General features: G+C 57.2%; 1 protein-coding gene across 1 annotated transcript; it reads right to left on the minus strand.

Moving 5' to 3' along the window:
• Positions 1-2,853: 2,853 nt before the first annotated feature.
• Positions 2,854-9,977, minus strand: LOC134559226 (protocadherin-10-like). Its single transcript, XM_063413820.1, has 4 exons — positions 5,888-9,977; positions 4,680-4,738; positions 4,487-4,575; positions 2,854-4,277 (listed from the first exon to the last, which is right to left on the minus strand). Exons 1-4 carry the CDS (start codon positions 8,372-8,374, stop codon positions 4,030-4,032), a joined length of 2,883 nt encoding a protein of 960 aa, XP_063269890.1. The 5' UTR covers positions 8,375-9,977; the 3' UTR covers positions 2,854-4,029.
• Between the last annotated feature and the right edge of the window lie 7,324 nt (positions 9,978-17,301).

Raw genomic sequence — 17,301 nt, forward strand, 5'->3', positions numbered from 1 at the left:
AGAGATCCAGCCAGGAGCAGGCTGCTCTGCTGGTGGGTTCAGGGAGACACTTAAGACGCAATTTGAAAAGAAATATGAATGGATCTCGACACAGTCTTGAATAAATTGTGTTCCAGCATAATGGAGAGGAGATTCAAGGAGAGGAGATTCGAGGAGATTCGAGGAGAGGAGAATTTCCTAGCATCTTCGGAGGATCTAGTTAATGAGAGTGCCACAGACTGGGCTGGATCCAAGGCCATGCAGAGGCTCCCACTGGTCCTCATGGGTTTCAGCTCTGTCCTGCCAATACCAGGCCCTCTGGGAGGTGAGGCCTGCTGTACCCATGGCTCTACCCAGCCTGACCAGCTGCATGCAGAGTTTTGTGTCCATGCTGAGGCTTTCTGGGGCCTTTGCTGGCTGCTTCTTCATTCTGTGCCTGGCAGATGGGAGTGGAACTGAGCATCAGCCCCTCTGGGTCTTTCCCTCTGGCCTCTTTTCTCTCTACCTCTGGATTCGTTTTGTCTCTCTGGGATACATTTTCAAGTCATTACAGAGATACAAGTGATGTTTCCATCTGAGCAGTCTACTCAGCAGCAGCAAGAGCACAAACCCCTCTCTGTGCTGGTGCCCAGAAGTGCTGTGTGCCTGCCTCGCATGGCCTGGAGCATTTTGCAGCCAACTGCACCACATGGCAGCTTTCCCACTGTCCTAGAAGCAAATCTCAAGCTGGCTGGCAGGTCCCTGAAAGCCAAATTTGCCTCTGGATCTCTGAGAGAGCTGGAACATGTGAGAGTGGCATCCAGAGAGTGTTGTGCTGAGCAGATCTCCAAAGGAGCTCTCATGCCCAGTGCATCACCAGGCTACAGAAACCAGCTAATGCTCATAGGCTGTGCAGGAGTGTTAGCACAGGCAGAGTTGTAAAAATAACTAGTTGTAGGGCAAAGACCTTGCATTTTTAATGAGACCCTGTCCCTGTGGGAGATCTTCAAAGGAGATCTCATCTATTAGATGGACGATTCTGACCAGACATGCCCTTTGAAGAGGGATAGTGGTGTGGTTGAATTAGATTTATGCAAGTCCTCTCTTCCCTAAAGCAAGTCCCTTTTATTGTCATTTTTATCAATATGGTGGTTGAAATGAAAGATTGAAACTGAGCCCTTGTCAGTGCAGGTTTTCCTTCAGCTAAGCAGAAGCAGATTCTGGGGGAGTGTGGGGCCTGGGCCAGGTGCTGTGTAGCTCAAATCCCTTTTGGAAGATGCCTGAACTGAACATGCAAACCTGGGGGTCAGCAAGAAATGCAGATGTGTGTGTGTGTGTCCATCTCACCCCCTGGGCTGATGGTCGGGAGGAATGGAGAGGATGTGGAGGCAATTCAGTGGGCATCAGTGAGCCTTGGGAGGAGGGATTAAAAACGGCAAGGAAATACACTGCAGAGTGACAGGGGAGGTGGCAAACCTGTCCCCTTGGTTGCTCAACCCAAAGACAGAGATGCAAAATGTCCCTTTCAAATGTCTATGGTTTTGGGGGTCAACTTTGAGATGAATTTCCCTTTGGGAAGCCACACCTGGGAATCTGATACAAAGCATCCCTTCCATGGGTTCATTTAGCTCCTGGATGCCATGAAGCACAGGATGTGCTGGGTGCTTTTGCTTTTTTGTGTGAGCTGGAGCACAATGAGCAGCTCGGCCCTCCTGCAGAGGGGCTGCAGTCCCCTCCCAGTGCCTGACCAGCACCACCTCAAAATGCAGGGAGATACTGCCAGAGTTAATCCAGGAGGGGAAGATGCTTGCTGCCCTGCAGGGAACCAGGTCCATTGATGCTTTTATTATTTCTTGAGGCTGTTATTAATCTTACTGTGTCACTTTACATAATTCCCTTGTTCTTTTGAAGCAGCTGAACAGGCTAATACTGTACAGAGGTCTCAGGCAGTAGCTTTTTGGGGTTCTTTTTACCCTTAACACTCTCTGGAGACCCTTGAAGAATGCACTTGGCAGCATAAAATCCTTCATCCTACTGTCTAATTGGGACAGGGAATATTTCATCTACCCGCACTCAGGCAGATGTGAGCTGGGACTGAAGTCACCAGCAGCAGCCAGGTCCCTTTCATGTCCAAAGCATTGTCCTCCCGGGCCCTGACTCCCACGAGGCCCCTCTGAGTGCTCCCTGCCCCTGCTCCCCCTGAAGAGCACACTGCCCACTTGCAGACAAGGACTTTTCTGGGTTAATCCCAAAAGCTGCATTGCAGCCTCCCCACGCCAGCCACCGGCGAGTTCAGGGCACAAGAAGGACAAGCACGGCCCCTCCACCTCAGGATTTCATCTCAAGGCCAAGTGCTTCCCACATGAAGCCAAGGGACATCCCACCAACAGATACAGGCTTGCCTGGCCCCAGGGACCCGGCCCTGACAGCTGGCACAGATCCAGGTTATCTCTGTGGCTCCTGAGGCGAGCTGCTGGGTGCCTGTCCAGGGGAAAGGGTAAATTAACCAGAGAAAGCACCGTAACAATCACGAGCTGTTCTGCCATTTGTGCCACATCCAGCCCCTCTCCCCAGCAGCTCGTGGATGCCCTCACCATGGTGCAAACTCCTTCCTGCCTGAGCTGGAGCAGGGAGCAAGGAGCTGTGTGACTTCTCCAGCTGCTTCTGGCCCTGACCCCAAAGCGCTCCTGAGCCCAGGGAAGGAGGGAAGGGGACCTTGAGCCCCAGAATCCAGGTGAAGTGAATAAAACGAGCTCTTGGCACAAAAGGAGCTCTCTGCTCCAGAACTCAGAAGGACAGACGTATTTCCTGGAGATGGGAGTACTGCTCCAAGAGCTGTGCAGCAATCCCTGCTGTCGTGTGCAACTCAGGGACAGCCAGGAACCAAAATGAGCTATTAAAATACAATTTATTGGTACAAATCAGACATAGTGAAACAAACTCAGTTTAGAAAGAGCTGTCATGTTCTGCACAGATGGATTCAAAATGAACTGTCCCATGACCAGAGCAATTGGCAATGGTGACAGACAGACTGGTGGACAGGTGCAGGGTGCACAAGAAGAGGAGAGGCTGTTCTGGGACTGCAGTCCTGCCCTTGAGGGCTCCTGGCTGCCAGCTAAAAGTTCTCAAAGAGAAACAGGGCACACTTGGAGATGTTTGTCCTGTGCAGGTGAGGCCACCAGTGCAGGGGCTCCTCCAGGCACTCAGGACTTGGGGAAAATAAAGACCCAGGTGAAGGCAGGGGCGGGAGGGAAGAGACTGTCACCTGTGCTGGGGTCACTCCAATAGCTGGAAACTGTTTTCTTTCAGATGATGCCTTGGGCTAGAGAGCTTCCCAGCAGGGCCTCACCTTGTGCATCTCTCAGGTGCTTAAGCTGGCAGCTCTTCTGGCCATGCAGTCCGTGTGTGCACGTGTTGTTCCTGGCACAGAGGCTGTCCCTGCCCTGCACCTGGGCTGTGTCCAGCCCTGCAAGGGTTGGGTCAGGGCTTGAAGAGAAGCACTCATGAAGGCTGGGTTTTGCACTCACTTCCCAGAGAAAACAGGCACCAATTGCTGCTCTAGACATGCAACACAGCCTGGATCCTGGACCTCAGGGACAGAGCCATGGTCACTGTCCCTGTGTGTAAGGTCAGGCTTGGCTGAACCAGGCTTGGTCTGCATACACTTTCCACGCCTACTGGGACAGAGATACAGGCATGCAGCTCAGTACATTCACACAGCCAGACAAGACAAAGAAGTGACAATGTTTACAGAGATGGATGGTCCCCAGGGGGACATGGGAATGGGTAAACTCAAGGCAGATTTGCTTAAATCTGGTCATATGGACCTCAAACAGCACCTGCTGCCAATACAGCTCTGCAAGATGAGATGGGAGAAATTCCCCCCACCACCACCCCCCAATCCCTGTAATTTTCAGTCTCTTGCTCCTTAAATCCTTCCCACATGCTCTGTTGAGCCACTCTCCCAGCAGACCCATAAAGTCTTGAGTGGTCCATTCATGGAGGTGTGTGCTGTGGGTGGAGCTGGCAGCTGGAATAATGCAGAAGATTCCAAGGATAGAGCCCTCCAGGCTATTTCAGGTCATTGTTGATAACCACACTGTCATGCATGTCACAGTAAGTTGTCATCTTCTTCCTCTTGCCAAAGGTGGAGAAGCTGTTTTTGTTCTCCCTGCCTGGGAAGGGGGGCCCATCCTTGCTGGAGAGCAGAGTGGGGGTGCCGGGGATGTAAACGTTGTGCTGATAATCCAGGGCTGGGTACAAGGGGCTGTACTGGGGTGTCCAGATGCTGTTGGGGCCTGCTGAAGCCTTCTGAAACTCTGAAGAAAAGATGAGTGTAAGATTGGCTCAGGTCACATCCGCATCCCAGAATGCAAGTGCTGTGTCACCAACCTCCACCCTGGTGCCTGGACACCCCTTCCACCCACAGAACTTCACCACTGCTGGGAACAGGGATGTGATGCCCCCACTGCACCTCCAAAAGTGACCAGAGGGCTGGTCTTCCCAGCCCCCCAGTCCCAATACTAACCAGAGACAGGGGTCACCAGTGTACACAGCCTCTCGTGCTCCTTCTGGAGGGCTCTATGGATTTCCCCCACATCTTCCAGGCTCTGGGAGCTAAAGAGAAGAGACTGGTTCAAAGCTTTGCCAGACATAACCTCCCCATTCCTGTATCCCCCTTCCACCTGCCTCCTCTGTTTCCCCAGTGCTGAATTCAGTACCTTTTCAGGGCAGGTCGCTGTGTGCTTGGAGGCAGCCAGTCTGTGTTGGGCTGCTTGGCCTGGAAAACACCGGGAAGTGCAAGGTTGGTTATGGGCACCCCCTGTCAGTCAGCCCTGGGACCCTTAGTCAAAAAATCCACCCCCGCCAGCACAAGGCTTCAGGAGGCAGGGATGCAGGACCACATCTCCACTTTCCCTTGCCCTTTGTGGAGAAGCAAGCAGCACATTCCTGTTTTGGGGAAACTGAGACAGCACTGAATCAGCCTGATGCCTTCTGGACCTCTCTCACCCTCCTGAGATATTGGGGTGGTTTTGAGCTTGTCCTCTGTCTCAGGGAGTTTTTAGCCTGTTGTTCTTGGGGAGAGACAGATGGTTTTGCTATTCCTGCTAATTTTCAAAAACCTTTCTTGCATGTGCAATGTTTACTTAGCCCAGGTCTGAGGTACCAAATGGAGAGAGATGCAGAAATTGGCTGCATGCTTGATGTCCCAGGAGGGTTGCAAAAACTGCAGGAAAATCTAATTAAGTGTTAGGGAAGAGAGTCCAGGGGTGCAAGGAGACACGTGGAGAGACTCTCTTGGCAGAGAGTCTTGGGCTCTCCTCAGAAGGGCTGGTTTATTAAAAGTCAAACGTAAGTGGATTAGACGCCTCATCACTCCCCATCCTTGTAATCGTGTTTTGGAAAGTCTTTCATCAGGAAAATTAGACATTCCTCATTTCAATACCTAACAAATGTTGACATCAAAATCCTGCCCTGAAGACCCCACTCCCTGCCCGCTGGCACAGGCTGGTGCAGAGCAGAGCCAGGCCCGGGACACTGCGGACCCCCCCAGCACAGGGGGAGCAGAGCAGCAGTGATGCTCAGACTGTCCCACTGTGAATTGCTCACCCACGCGAAGGGGAAGCCACCCCCACTATCCCACCGCCCCCGGGGCACTGGAGCATCTCTGTTGCCTCTAATGGGTACAAAAGACGGTGAGAAGGGATTTCCTCTCGCCTCAGCCGAGCCTGGCGCTCCCCCGGTAATTAGATCCGTCGGGAAGCTCGGTGGAGATCCCGCTGCCTGACGGCTCCACATTCCCGCACTGATCAAAGGCTCTGGTTACTCTCTGGGAGCAGCCGTGCCTGGTTTCCCTCGTGGCAGAGGCTGCGGGAGGGGGCTGGGGGGACCTGCGGAGGGCTGGTAAGCACCGCGGGCATGATGTTACCTCTTTGGAGACCTGGAGATGCTGCTCCGGGCGGGACCGCTTCCCGGGATCCTTCTCGTTGTTCCGGGGGGGGCTGCAGGGTTTGAGGAACATGAAGTCACTCTGAGCAGACTCGGGACCAAGGCAGACCTTGTAGCAGTAGCCTGGGGGGCCGCCCGCAGGCACATCAAGGCAGGTGGCAGCCGTGGTCCCTGCGGGGGGCTGTGCCGTCAGGTTGGAAGTCTTCAGGCCATCAGAGGAGGGTCTGGCGCCGGGACAGCAGTGGCAACGAGGCGGCGAGCAGCCGTCCCCCTGGCGGGAACGCCGCTCTCCACGGCAGCGAATGGCTGTGAGAATGAGGATGGCGAGGAGGAAGGTGAAGGAGATGGAGCCCAGGGAGACAAGGAGATAGAGAGTGAGGGGGGATGATGAGGAGACCTCTGGAGGGAGGCTGAACTCGCTGAAGTCGGAGAGGGTCTGGGGCATGGTCTCCACCACCGAAAGCAGGAGGGACACGGTGGCAGAGAGGGCTGGCTGCCCGCCATCCCGCACCTGCACCACCAGCTGCTGCCGGCTCGCATCCTGCTCCAGGAAGGAGCGGAGCGTGCGCAGCTCACCCGTGTCGGGTGCCACGCTGAAGAGGGTGAAGTCAGTAGCCTGGAGGAGCTGGTAGGAGAGGCGGGAGTTCAGCCCCGCGTCCGCATCCACCGCCGACACCGTGCCCACGAGGTAGCCGGGCCTGGCTGACCGCGGCACCAGCTCGGTGGCGACGGAGCCGTTGCGAGGCATGGGGGAAACGATGACCGGAGCGTTGTCATTCTGGTCCAGCACGAAGATGTGGACGGTGACGTTGGCACTGAGCGGGGGAAACCCCGAGTCCTGCGCTTGCACCTGGATCTGGAAGCTGCGGATCTGCTCGTAGTCGAGGGAGCGCAGGGCGTACATGTGCCCGCTGTCAGAGTTGATGGACACGTAGGTGCCCACAGGCATGCCATGGATGTGCCCGTCGGCAATGGAGTAGGACAGGTAGGCATTTTGTTGGCAGTCAGGGTCTAGAGCACTGACAGAGCAGATGGAGGCACCCGGCGCGTTGTTCTCCATCACGTAGACGCTGTAGGAGGGCTGGAGGAAGCGCGGCGCGTTGTCGTTCACGTCAGACACCGGGATGGTGAGGGTGCTGCGGGTCAGCAGGGCAGGCGAGCCCATGTCTCGTGCCGTGATGCTGACGTTGTACTCGGGCACGGCCTCCCTGTCCAGCGCCTGCGTGGTGACCAGCGTGTAGTAGTTGCGGAAGGAGGAGCGGAGCTCGAATGGCACATTGGGCCCGACCTCACAGCTCACACGCCCGTTGTCCCCAGAGTCCCGGTCCAGAACACTGATGACAGCGATCACAGTGCCTGGGGGGGCATCCTCCAGCACAGGTGTGGACACAGAGGTGAGGGTCACCTCTGGCGCGTTGTCATTGACGTCAAGGAGGTGCACGAGCACCCTGCAGTGCACAGCCACAGCCGAGGGTCCGCGGTCCTTGGCTTGCACATAGAGCTCGTGGAGGCTGGCCCGCTCATAGTCCAGGCGGCCCTTCAGCAGCACCTGCCCACTGCGGGGCTCTACGTGGAAGAGCTCCCGGACACGGGGTGGTGCGTGCCCGCTGAAGGAGTACTCAATCTCCCCATTGGGGCCCTCATCCAGGTCAGTGGCATTGAGCTGGATGACCAGAGTGCCAGCAGGAGCGTCTTCAGGAAGGCTCACACCGTAGGAGGGCTGGTCAAAGGCAGGCACGTTGTCGTTGGCGTCCAGGATCGTGATGAGGATGTGCGCCGTGCCTGAGCGCTCGGGGACGCCGCCGTCGAGCGCGGTGAGCAGCACCCGGTGCAGGCGCTGCTGCTCACGGTCGAGGGCACGCTCCAGCACCAGCTCTGCAAACTTGCTGGCATCACTGCGTGTCTGCACCTCCAGTGAGAAGAAGCCATTGGGGCTGAGGCGGTAGGTGTGCACGGAGTTGGTGCCCACATCAGGATCCTGGGCGCTCTCCAGTGGGAAGCGGGCACCGAGCACGGCAGACTCGGCCACCTCCAGCACGTATTCTTGCCAAGGGAAGGTGGGTGCGTGGTCGTTGATGTCCAGCACCTCCACCTCGACGCGGTAGAGCTCCAGCGGGCTCTCGACGAGGAGCTGCAGGTGGAGCAGGCAGGTCCCCCCGGCCTCGCACACCTCCTCCCGGTCAATCCGCTCGTTCACGAAGAGGATCCCGTTCTCCAGGTTCACCTCCAGGTGCTGCCTGGCCCCGGCCCGTGACACGATGCGGAACCTCCGCGCTGACAGGGTGGACACATCCAGCCCCAGGTCCTCACCCAGGTTGGCCACGAAGGCTCCGTGCTCCAGCTCCTCCGGCACGGCGTAGCGCAGCTGCCCCCGCGCCGGGTGGCGCGCCGGGGGCCCGGCCAGCAGGAGGAAGAGGAGGGAGCGGAGGAAGAGCTGTCCCCGCCCGGAGCCTGCCCCGGCCCCCATGGCCCCGCGGCAATCCCGGGGACAAGGAGTGGCACCCGCGCCGCCGCCTTCCTCCCTCACCTTCGCTTGCCTCTTGCACTTTCAAAGAGTTTAGGGCTCCGGGAGGCGGCGGAGGAGGGCCTTGCCCAGAGCTGCGGGGCCGAACCGCGGCCACCGGCAGTCGCTTAACCCTTTCTTTGCTGGCCCCCGCAAGGGGCTGCAATCCGGGTCCCGGAGCCACAGCAGAATCTGTTTACCGGAGCCGGACGCACCTGGGGAGGGGGCCACCTTCGGGGAGATCCCGTTAACGGCGCTGGGAGCTCCAGTGAGACCGATCGCTGCCCGGGGCACCGGTATTACCCCGCAGATGCTGCGTTCGTCCCCGCGGTAGATTAAGAGGAGCCCAGATCGCGGCTGCTGCCAAATCCCCCGGCCGCGTCCCCTGCCGTACCGGTCCTAACCTTTACCAGATGGTTAAGCCCCTCCAGACTTGATTACATTTCCCTGCACACCGTTTTCCTTGTAATGCGGAGTTTTTAATTACAGGAGCAGGGGGATTACAGCCCTGGATAAAGCTGAGCCCATCAGCGCGGAGGCACAGAGACCCCCCCTTCTTTCCCTGCCTCCTTCCCACCCCCGGCACCCCGCTTGCCCACAGCCCCGCGTCCCAAATCCCGCTCCCCCACCGGGCAGCCCAGAGCCAGCCCCCTCGGGCTCTCGGGGCACGATCCTGCCCAGATACCCCAGGATCTGCCTCCCCACAGCCCCAGCGGTGCCCCCACCGCGGGCACAAACTTTCCGCCCCCCGCGGAAGGCGAGGGGGAGGCGGGCGCAGAGCGAGCCGCGGGTCCCCCGCTGGCCCCCGAAGCGCGACAGACGGCGGCCCCTGCGCCCCCCTTCCCCTCCCTGCCCCGGTACCGCTCACGGTCCCTCCGCCGGCCGATCCGTTCTCCCCGCAGACCCGTCTCCAGCCGCCGCCGCACCCGGGCAGCTCCGTGAGTCGCCTCCCACCGTCGCCGTCCCCGGAGGCGCTCGGTAACGGGACGGGGCGGCCGCTGCCCCCGCCCCGCCGCTGCTCAGGGTGCGGATAATCCCCTAACGATCCAGTTAAAGGCTCGAAGGGGCTCGGAGCGGCTTTAGCAGGGCATTGATATTTCACCGCCTTTGTCTCTGCTCACCGGTCCCCGTAGGGAAGGGAACCGCCGGCCCCAGCCGCTCCCCCCGCCTTGCTCCGCACGGGGACCCGAGTGGGAAGCAGGATCCAGGGCCGACCGGGAGACCGGAGCAGGCAGGAGGCGGCGGAGCTGGAGGGGTTTGTGGGGCTGGGAAAAGGATTTGGTCCCTGGGAGCGCAGCGAGACCCACGCGGGACGTGCCGCGCTGGCGGGGTGGCCGGTCGGGGAGGAGGGCTGGCAGGGCCGGGCAGGTGGAAGGAGCGGAGCGCCCGGGACACGCGTGGGCTCGGGCTGCTCACGGGTGGAATCGGGACGGCTCCCGGTAAGTGAAGCCCAGCCTGCATCGGCAGCGCCGGTCACTGCCAGCCGGTCCCCCGCGCCATCCCCCACGCCAAGACCACCCCTGGCGGCGTCGTTGTCACCCCCGCCCCGATCTGTTTCTTTCTAATCCCTCCCCAATCCCCGATTTGCGCCCCCCCTCCCGCCCCCCCATTCCATCACCGCCCAGCCCTCCCGGGGCTGAGACCCCGGAGGTGGGATGGAGCGGGCAGCGCTCCTCCGGGAGCCCCCTCGAGTGCTGCTGATCCAGAGGGGAACCGAGGGTGGGGATGAAACGGGACGCAGAAATTTTCGGGGGTCTTATTTCATTCCCTCCAATCCTTCCCCCGTCTCCGACCAAATGCATTCTGCAAAATCATTGGAGCGGCTCTGGTCCTATTGTTTGATTTGGAGTAAAATATTCACCACCACTTCCTGCTCCCCCAGGTGCACCGGCAGGATCCGAGCCCCCCCCGACTCCCTGGCCGGTCCTTCCCGCCCTTCTTCAGCTCTGCTTGGTAATGCACCCCCACCCCCGCACATCTTCATCCCTGCTTCCTTGGGGGGGAACCGTGTCATGTCCCTCCTTGCTTCCCTCCCCTAAGGGAGATCACAGGATAGTCTCATCCTGTTACTTTTCCTCATCTCCGTAGACCTTGTAGTCTCTTCCAGCTCCTCTCCCAGACCCCATGATTCCAGAGGACCAAGGTCAAACGGAGTGGGGGGGTGGGAGGGGTTAGGGAGAACAGATTTGTTCCAAGGATCCCTTTCCTGAAGGAGATGGCACAGGCTGGTGGTGCTGCAGAGGGGTGAGGAATCAAAAGAGGAGCCTTTTTTGGGGAACAGCACAGAGGAGGGTGAGCAGCAGGATGGGGGGGATGGAATGGGGACAGTGCACCACAAACACCCCACTTCGTACCCTGTAGATTTTAAGGCCCTTCTTGTGGTGCAGAAAAGTGTTCAGCTACCAGCCCTGTTCTCACGGGGTAGGGAATCAGGATGCGGCTAGAAGCTTGTTTTTGGAAAGTGCTGGAAGCTAGAAGGGGGTATGTCTCTCTGAGATGTCTTGGCACAGGCGGGCGGGTGGCCAGTTGCCGCAGGTCAGCTCTGATGTGCCTTGGCAAGGCCAGCCGGAGAGATCAGGGTGGGATGCAGCAGGAGATGCCGCAGGTTGAGCTGCCTTGGAAAAGTCATGCAGAGAGCAAAGGACTGGGGGGGACCATCACTCAGCTGCCTGTGGGCACTAAACCCTGCCCAGCCACCGCTGTCACTCCATTTTCCTGCCTGCTGTGTTCTGGGGCAGCAGAAGGGGCTGCAAGAAACGCTGTCCCTGCCAGACCACACAGCCCTTCCCCCAGCTCCCCAGGGCGCCCGTCTGCCCAGCCGTGCATGCGGCTCCGCTGCTCCCTCCTCGCTCCGAGCGGGAGCAGTTATAGCTTGTGGTGCCCACGAGGGCAAACGCCGTGGAGGGGGGGTCTCCTGATGGGAATGAGAGCAGCCCTGGCCCTGCAGCTGGGAAGTCACTCCGGGGTTGCTTCTGCAGGGTCAGGTGCTGGGGATTCGGTCTGTGAAGACACAATACTTTCTTGCAGCAGGATGCCCTGACTAGTGCTCCTTCTGCTCCAAAGCTTTGGTTCCCTGCCTTCCCTTGGGAGGAAAACCCAAGCCCTGAAGGGGATGGTGGCCGTCTTGGCATGTTTATCAGGGCTGGTGGGCACTCTGCCTGCCCTTGTGTGCTGCGATGCAAGATATGACACATGCCCATCTCCTTTCAGAAGTGCACAGGGACAGGATGAGAAAGTAGGGGCATGAGTTAGAGAAAGGAAAATTCTTATTAAGGAAAAAGTCTTCACCATAAGGGTGTCACAGGGACCAGAATGGGGCAGGGATTGTCATCCTGGAGATCTTCCTGAGCTGCTGAATCTAACTCTGAGTAGGGATGCCACAGGGTCCTCCAGATGTCCCAACAGAAGAAAACCCTTGTGGGCTTGGAAAGTCCCAGTCACTGAACAGAGGTGAGTAGGTCACCAAGGCAAGGGAAAGGGCTGCCCAGAGAGCCCAGGCTTCCAGAGCACAGGTCCCAGGCTTGTCAGGAGCCACTTCTCTTCACAGGCACCATGCCCAGGGTGGATGGAGCAGTGAAGGATGCTGGGACTCTATTCCCACTGGAAGTTCTTGTCCGTGGGGTTTGCTCTGCAAGGTGCTCGTGTTGCTTACCACCCTCCTCTTCCTCTGCAGTGGTGCAGGAACACTTTTGCACCAGGCATGATGTGTTCATGAAGTTCCAGGAGGTTTGTAGGTGAGAAGATGTTGCTGAGGTGGCCAGCTCAAGGCTCACCTCCAGCAGAAGGCACTTGACTCTCTTGGCAGCCACACACAGGGACAACTCCCTCAGTGCCTTCACCTGGGACAAATGGAAACTGAAACAGGCTCATCTCCAAGCGGACCCTCTGTAGCTGTCACATCCTTTTGAGCATTTTCAGGACATGGAGCCCGGTCCTGCTCAGCCTCTGAGGGAGGCAGTTCTGACTCCCTGCAGGACACAGACTTCAATGGCAGCTCAGGGAGCCGTCTTCCCTCCTGCTCTGGAGGGGGGAGAATTTCTTGTAAACCCAAGCTGCCAAAGGAGCTGCTCTCATGGCTGATGTCTTGTTCTACTTGGAGCAAGAGACTTGGGACACAAAGCAAAAGAAGTGGTGTGTCCCCATTATCCTGGGAGCTGGGACTACTCATTTTGCTGTGGGCATCCTCTTAGAGGGTCTCACTAAAATGTGCTGAGGGAATGTCTCCTTTCTGCTGGGAAGGACGAAGGAACAGTGAGCAGGAAAGAAAGGTGGGCAACAGTGTGATGATTGCTGGGGGAAGAGCAGAAGCTTTGTGAGAGAGGAGGTGACACCTCTCCTCTGTCAGGCACCAGTGTGACTGGTGTTGGAATATTATGCACAACTCTTGTGCCAGAAGTTCTGAAAGGTTAAAAAATGGATTTAAGGCTTGGAACAATACCTTACAGGGAGAAGTGTAAGTGAAACTGCCTGAACTCTGTGGAGAAAGAAACCAGAGCAGAAATGATGGTAGGGCCAGGGAGGTGTGACCAGGAGGAAATGCTTTGGACAGTTGAAGGAATGCAGAGCCATGGCTTGAGCCTGACAGCTTCACATATTGGGCAGTGAGAGGGGCCCAAGTCAGGACTTTTGATGGTGTCTAAGGCTTTGGTGTCCACAGATCCCCATGGAACAAAAGATTCCCGACTTCCCTAGTGTACCATGACAAAGTGGGAAGACTGGGCCTGGGAAGAGTGGTTCTGATTCATCTCACCTCTCTAGCAGAGAAACCACTGTAGCTCTTCCACTCATATTGAAGCCAGGACCCCAGTGAGGAGGCCAAGGGCCAGAAGTTGGAGTGGATGCTTCCTTTCCCCACAGACATCTTGCATCATCAACATCTAAACAAAGACTATGTGCCTGCAGTTCATGTTGAAGTCTCACATCCCTGGGGTAGGTTGGTGGTTTCAGAAGGGAAAGGCATGAAAAGGCATGTTCTCCTTTATCCCCATGTCTAAAATTCTAATTCTTCCAGTCCTGGACAGATATGGGCATGTTTCCTGCTTCCCTGTGCCTTCTTTCACTTCATTTCTCTGTCTCCCTTCCTAGGATAGGGACCACCTCTAGCCTCCCACTCTCCCCTGGCCCGTGCCAGGGACTTTGTCTCCCTGAGACACGCCCCACCATCCACATCTTCTCCTGGGAGCTCTGCAGATCCTCCAGGCCTCCCTTTTCTCCCCCACCAGCCCTACTTCTTTCCTCTCTGTCTGAGAGATCAGTCATCGAGGGTGTCAACGCACACGCACCCGACTCCCCCGGGAGGATGGGGAGCTGGAAGCTGGGGGTGGTGTTCTGCTGCAAGAAGGCAAAGCTGCCATCAGCAGCCGCTTTGATCTGGAGACAATTACAGACGAGTGTAGGACCCTGCTCCACTCAGCCAATAAATAATGGAATTTGTGTGTTGACACAGACAGATTTCCCCCAAACTGTCAGAGAAGGGGAGACGGAGTGAGTGAACGGGAGCCCGAGAGGCTGGAGGGAAGGGGAGAGAAGCAGGAAGGGGAAGGAATGAAGTGGGCCTGTGGGAAAACAGGGAGAAGGGGGAAAAAAAGAAGTTTGGGAAGGCAACACTGATGGGGGGAGCTGGGCAGGGAGGAGAAGGAGCCTAAGGAACACATATTTGTAGAGGGGAAGGAAAATCAAGACAGGAACTGTGGGTGGAAAGCGGGGGGAGTGCTGCATACGCAGCTGGAAGCAGAGGGGAAAAAAAATCTGAAGGTGGAAAAGAAAGAGAAGGAGGAACAAAGGCATGGCAGTGTCCCCGGGGCTCCCCGGCTGCCTGGCAGATCACACGCTCTCCGAGCAGGGACCATATTCCCGCAGCCCTCCGCAGAGCGGCCCTGACCCCCCCGAGGCGCTCAGCACTGCGGAGCTGGCGATGGGGAGGCACGCATGAGTTGGTGAAATGGTGCCACTGGTGTGCAGCCAACAGCAGAAATTTGCTCTGAGATCACAAGTCCCTGAAAAACCTCCTGTGGATGCCTTGTCCCCATGCTCCCCCTGCTCCTCCCCATCTCCCTCTCCCTGCTCCCTCTCCAGCCTGGAGCTGTTTGTTCTCTGGCTGGTGATGGTTTTGTACTTCACTCACGACAAAGCAAAACCTCCCTTGTGCTCAGGAGCCCCACACCGAGCCCAGCAGAAACCATCCAGCCAGCAACCCTCCAAACTGGATGGAGCAACAGACCTGACAGGGAGGGGGGAGGCACTGGGGTTGTCTCCTTCCTCCCAGTTTGGAACACTCAAGAGCCCTATTTGTTCCCTCTCAGTCTCATCTGTGGCCTGAGCTGGCTCAGCCCCAGAAATTGAGTGTGTGGAGTATGACCCAGCTTGCCAAGGTCTCGAGGCCAAGCACCACTTCACTGTGGGTGTCCCAGGCTCCCAGCTTGATCCTTTTTGCAAAAGGCAGCATCCAAGTTTCCCATCCAAGCTCCAGATAGGAAGCAAATACCTCCCAGCCCAGGGGTTCTCCCCTCTGTAAATCTTCACCTCACCCTATCTCTGCCTCCTACCCCTTCCTCAACCAATGCCTAGAGAAGCTGTGGGTGCTCCATCTCTGGAATGTTCAAGGCCAGGTTGGATGGGGCTTGGAGCAACCTGCTCTAGTGGAAGGTGTCCCTGCCCGTGGCAGGGCGTTAGAACTGGCTGATCTTCAAGGTCCCTTCCAACCCAAACCATTCCAGGATCCTGTGACTCCTATTCTCCTTTGCAGCAACCCCAGCTCTAATCAGGGGCTGAACCTTTGCCTTTGAACAGATCAGATTCTCCCCTGGGAACACCTTGTTGCCCCCGCCCAAGGAAGGCAAGACAGGACACAGATTGTGCCAAGGACTGACTGATCCAGACGGCTCTCAGTACCCAAGGTCTGCACAGAGCTGGGAGGGGGCAGGAATACTGGCTCCAGAGTTGTGTGGGATGGTGCCACAGCACTGGTGGGACTGATGGGAGCATGGGAGACCCAGGAGCCTCGACAGAGCAGGGCTTGGTGGCACAGACTCCCAGCACCACGGTTCCAGGTCAAAGCCAGGAGGGAGGGAGGATTTCCAGGGATATTGCCTATGGATGTTGTTTAGCTTTAACGCTGGCAAATGGCAGGAATGCCTGCCTAACTGGGGCAGCAGTAGCTTGTGGCCTGAGCAGTGGGAGGACTGGAGCTCCTGCCAAGCGCTTAAATCTTTCAGGATGTAAAACTGGTGTAAATCGCTGGAAAACCAGGTCTGTTTGCTAATAAAGTCACAGGGAATGATTCAGCAAGCCCAGACAGGGTAACGCACAGGGCCAGGCTGGGACCCCTTCTCCAGCATCACTTCAGGTCCCTGGTCCCAGTCATTTTACTGGGATGGTGGGAATGCTGCTGCTGCTGATCTCATCCCAAGCAGGATGTGTGGAGAGTGAGGGGAAGGTGGATCAGCAGGAGATGGCAGGGTTGAGGAAGTGCCCAGAAGCCTTCCAGGGCGCCCAGGAAGGAAAGAAAGAAGAGCAGAAGGGTATTTGTGCTCAGCCCCTCCATCCCAGGATGAGGCCAGGGAAGATGTCTGGGAGTGAGGAAATGGAAAGGGCAAGACAGATTCATGTTTTTTCTGGGGTCTGCTGTGGCACCTGAGTACTTCTCCAAACACTGCCATCAATATTCAGTGGGATGGAGATGAGGGAGGCCAGCTCAAGCTGAGCATAGAGTCCAGCCTTCCTCCAGGTCCTCTAAGCCACAGGTCACAAGGAACTCCAGGCACTGGAGACAAGCACCAAGCTGGCTCCAGGCACCTCAAAGCATTTTCACATTGAGAGCAGGCAGGACATCCCAATATGGATGAGCAAACCATGCAAAACATCCCTCCTTACTCCAGCAGATCCCTGTTTTAACTTGTGGAAGAGCTAAAGAGAATCAGTAGGGACAGAGCACTCCAGCCTTGTTCACTGGTGAGGAGAAGGGGAGCTGCAGAGCTGGGTCTTCTCTCTCTCTCCAAGTAAAATCCCAAGTCCTGACCCATATGGGTACATCCAGCACCTTAAATTCAACATGGAGATGGTGAATGTTAACAAGGAGTCGTGGAGAAGCACTGCTCCAGCACTGGGGCTGAGAGCCAAGGGTAAATACCTGGCTTAAGCAGTGGTGGGAGCAAAGGGTTAACATGGCTGGTACAGGGAATGTTATCTGTCTCTTCTCTAAATATTATTTCCTCCCATGAAACCAGCTTTTCATCCTTGGCTAGAGGCAGCTCCCGCTGCTGGGAATCCAGCAGGAGCTTGTATCTGCTGCCGCACACACCACTGCTCCCAGCAAGCTGCCGAGACAAAGAGCTGCGCTCCCCCGGCGCCAGCAGCCCCAGCACGGGGAGCTGGGGCCGGGGCTTTGGCCCCCAAGGTGCAGCTGGCCTCGGGACGGGCTTGGGGACGACAGGCTTTACACCAAAGAGGAATCTCGTTATTGAAAGCACTGCACTGTGGAGGGATTTCCTCCCTGTCTCACAGGGACCAGGAAAGGCAGGCAGGGACAGGCAGGGCTCAGTGGCAGGAGGCTGAAAAACCCCACCACCACTCCAGGAAGGTTTCTGTGGGGCTGTGCATTTCACACCTCGCCCCTTGGGTGTGTCAGGATGGACAAGAACATCAGGATACACCGTAGGAAAACCAAGACAGCAGTCACTGGCTCCAAGGTCATGAGCTGGAAAAGATGGGGGGGGGGGGTGTGGGGCAGCTTCTGCCCCCTTCTCAGCAGCGCCAGCTGAACAGCTGCATTGAGGGGCTGGGTGTCTGCAAAGCTGGTGGCTGGAATAAAATGGCTGCTGCTAAATCTTCTCTGAAACATCCTAAACTTTTAATGTGTATGAAACCACGGCAGCATCCCTTTCGCACCCCGG

The sequence above is a fragment of the Prinia subflava genome, chromosome 16 (assembly GCF_021018805.1).
Source record: "Prinia subflava isolate CZ2003 ecotype Zambia chromosome 16, Cam_Psub_1.2, whole genome shotgun sequence".
Classification (NCBI taxonomy): domain Eukaryota; kingdom Metazoa; phylum Chordata; class Aves; order Passeriformes; family Cisticolidae; genus Prinia; species Prinia subflava.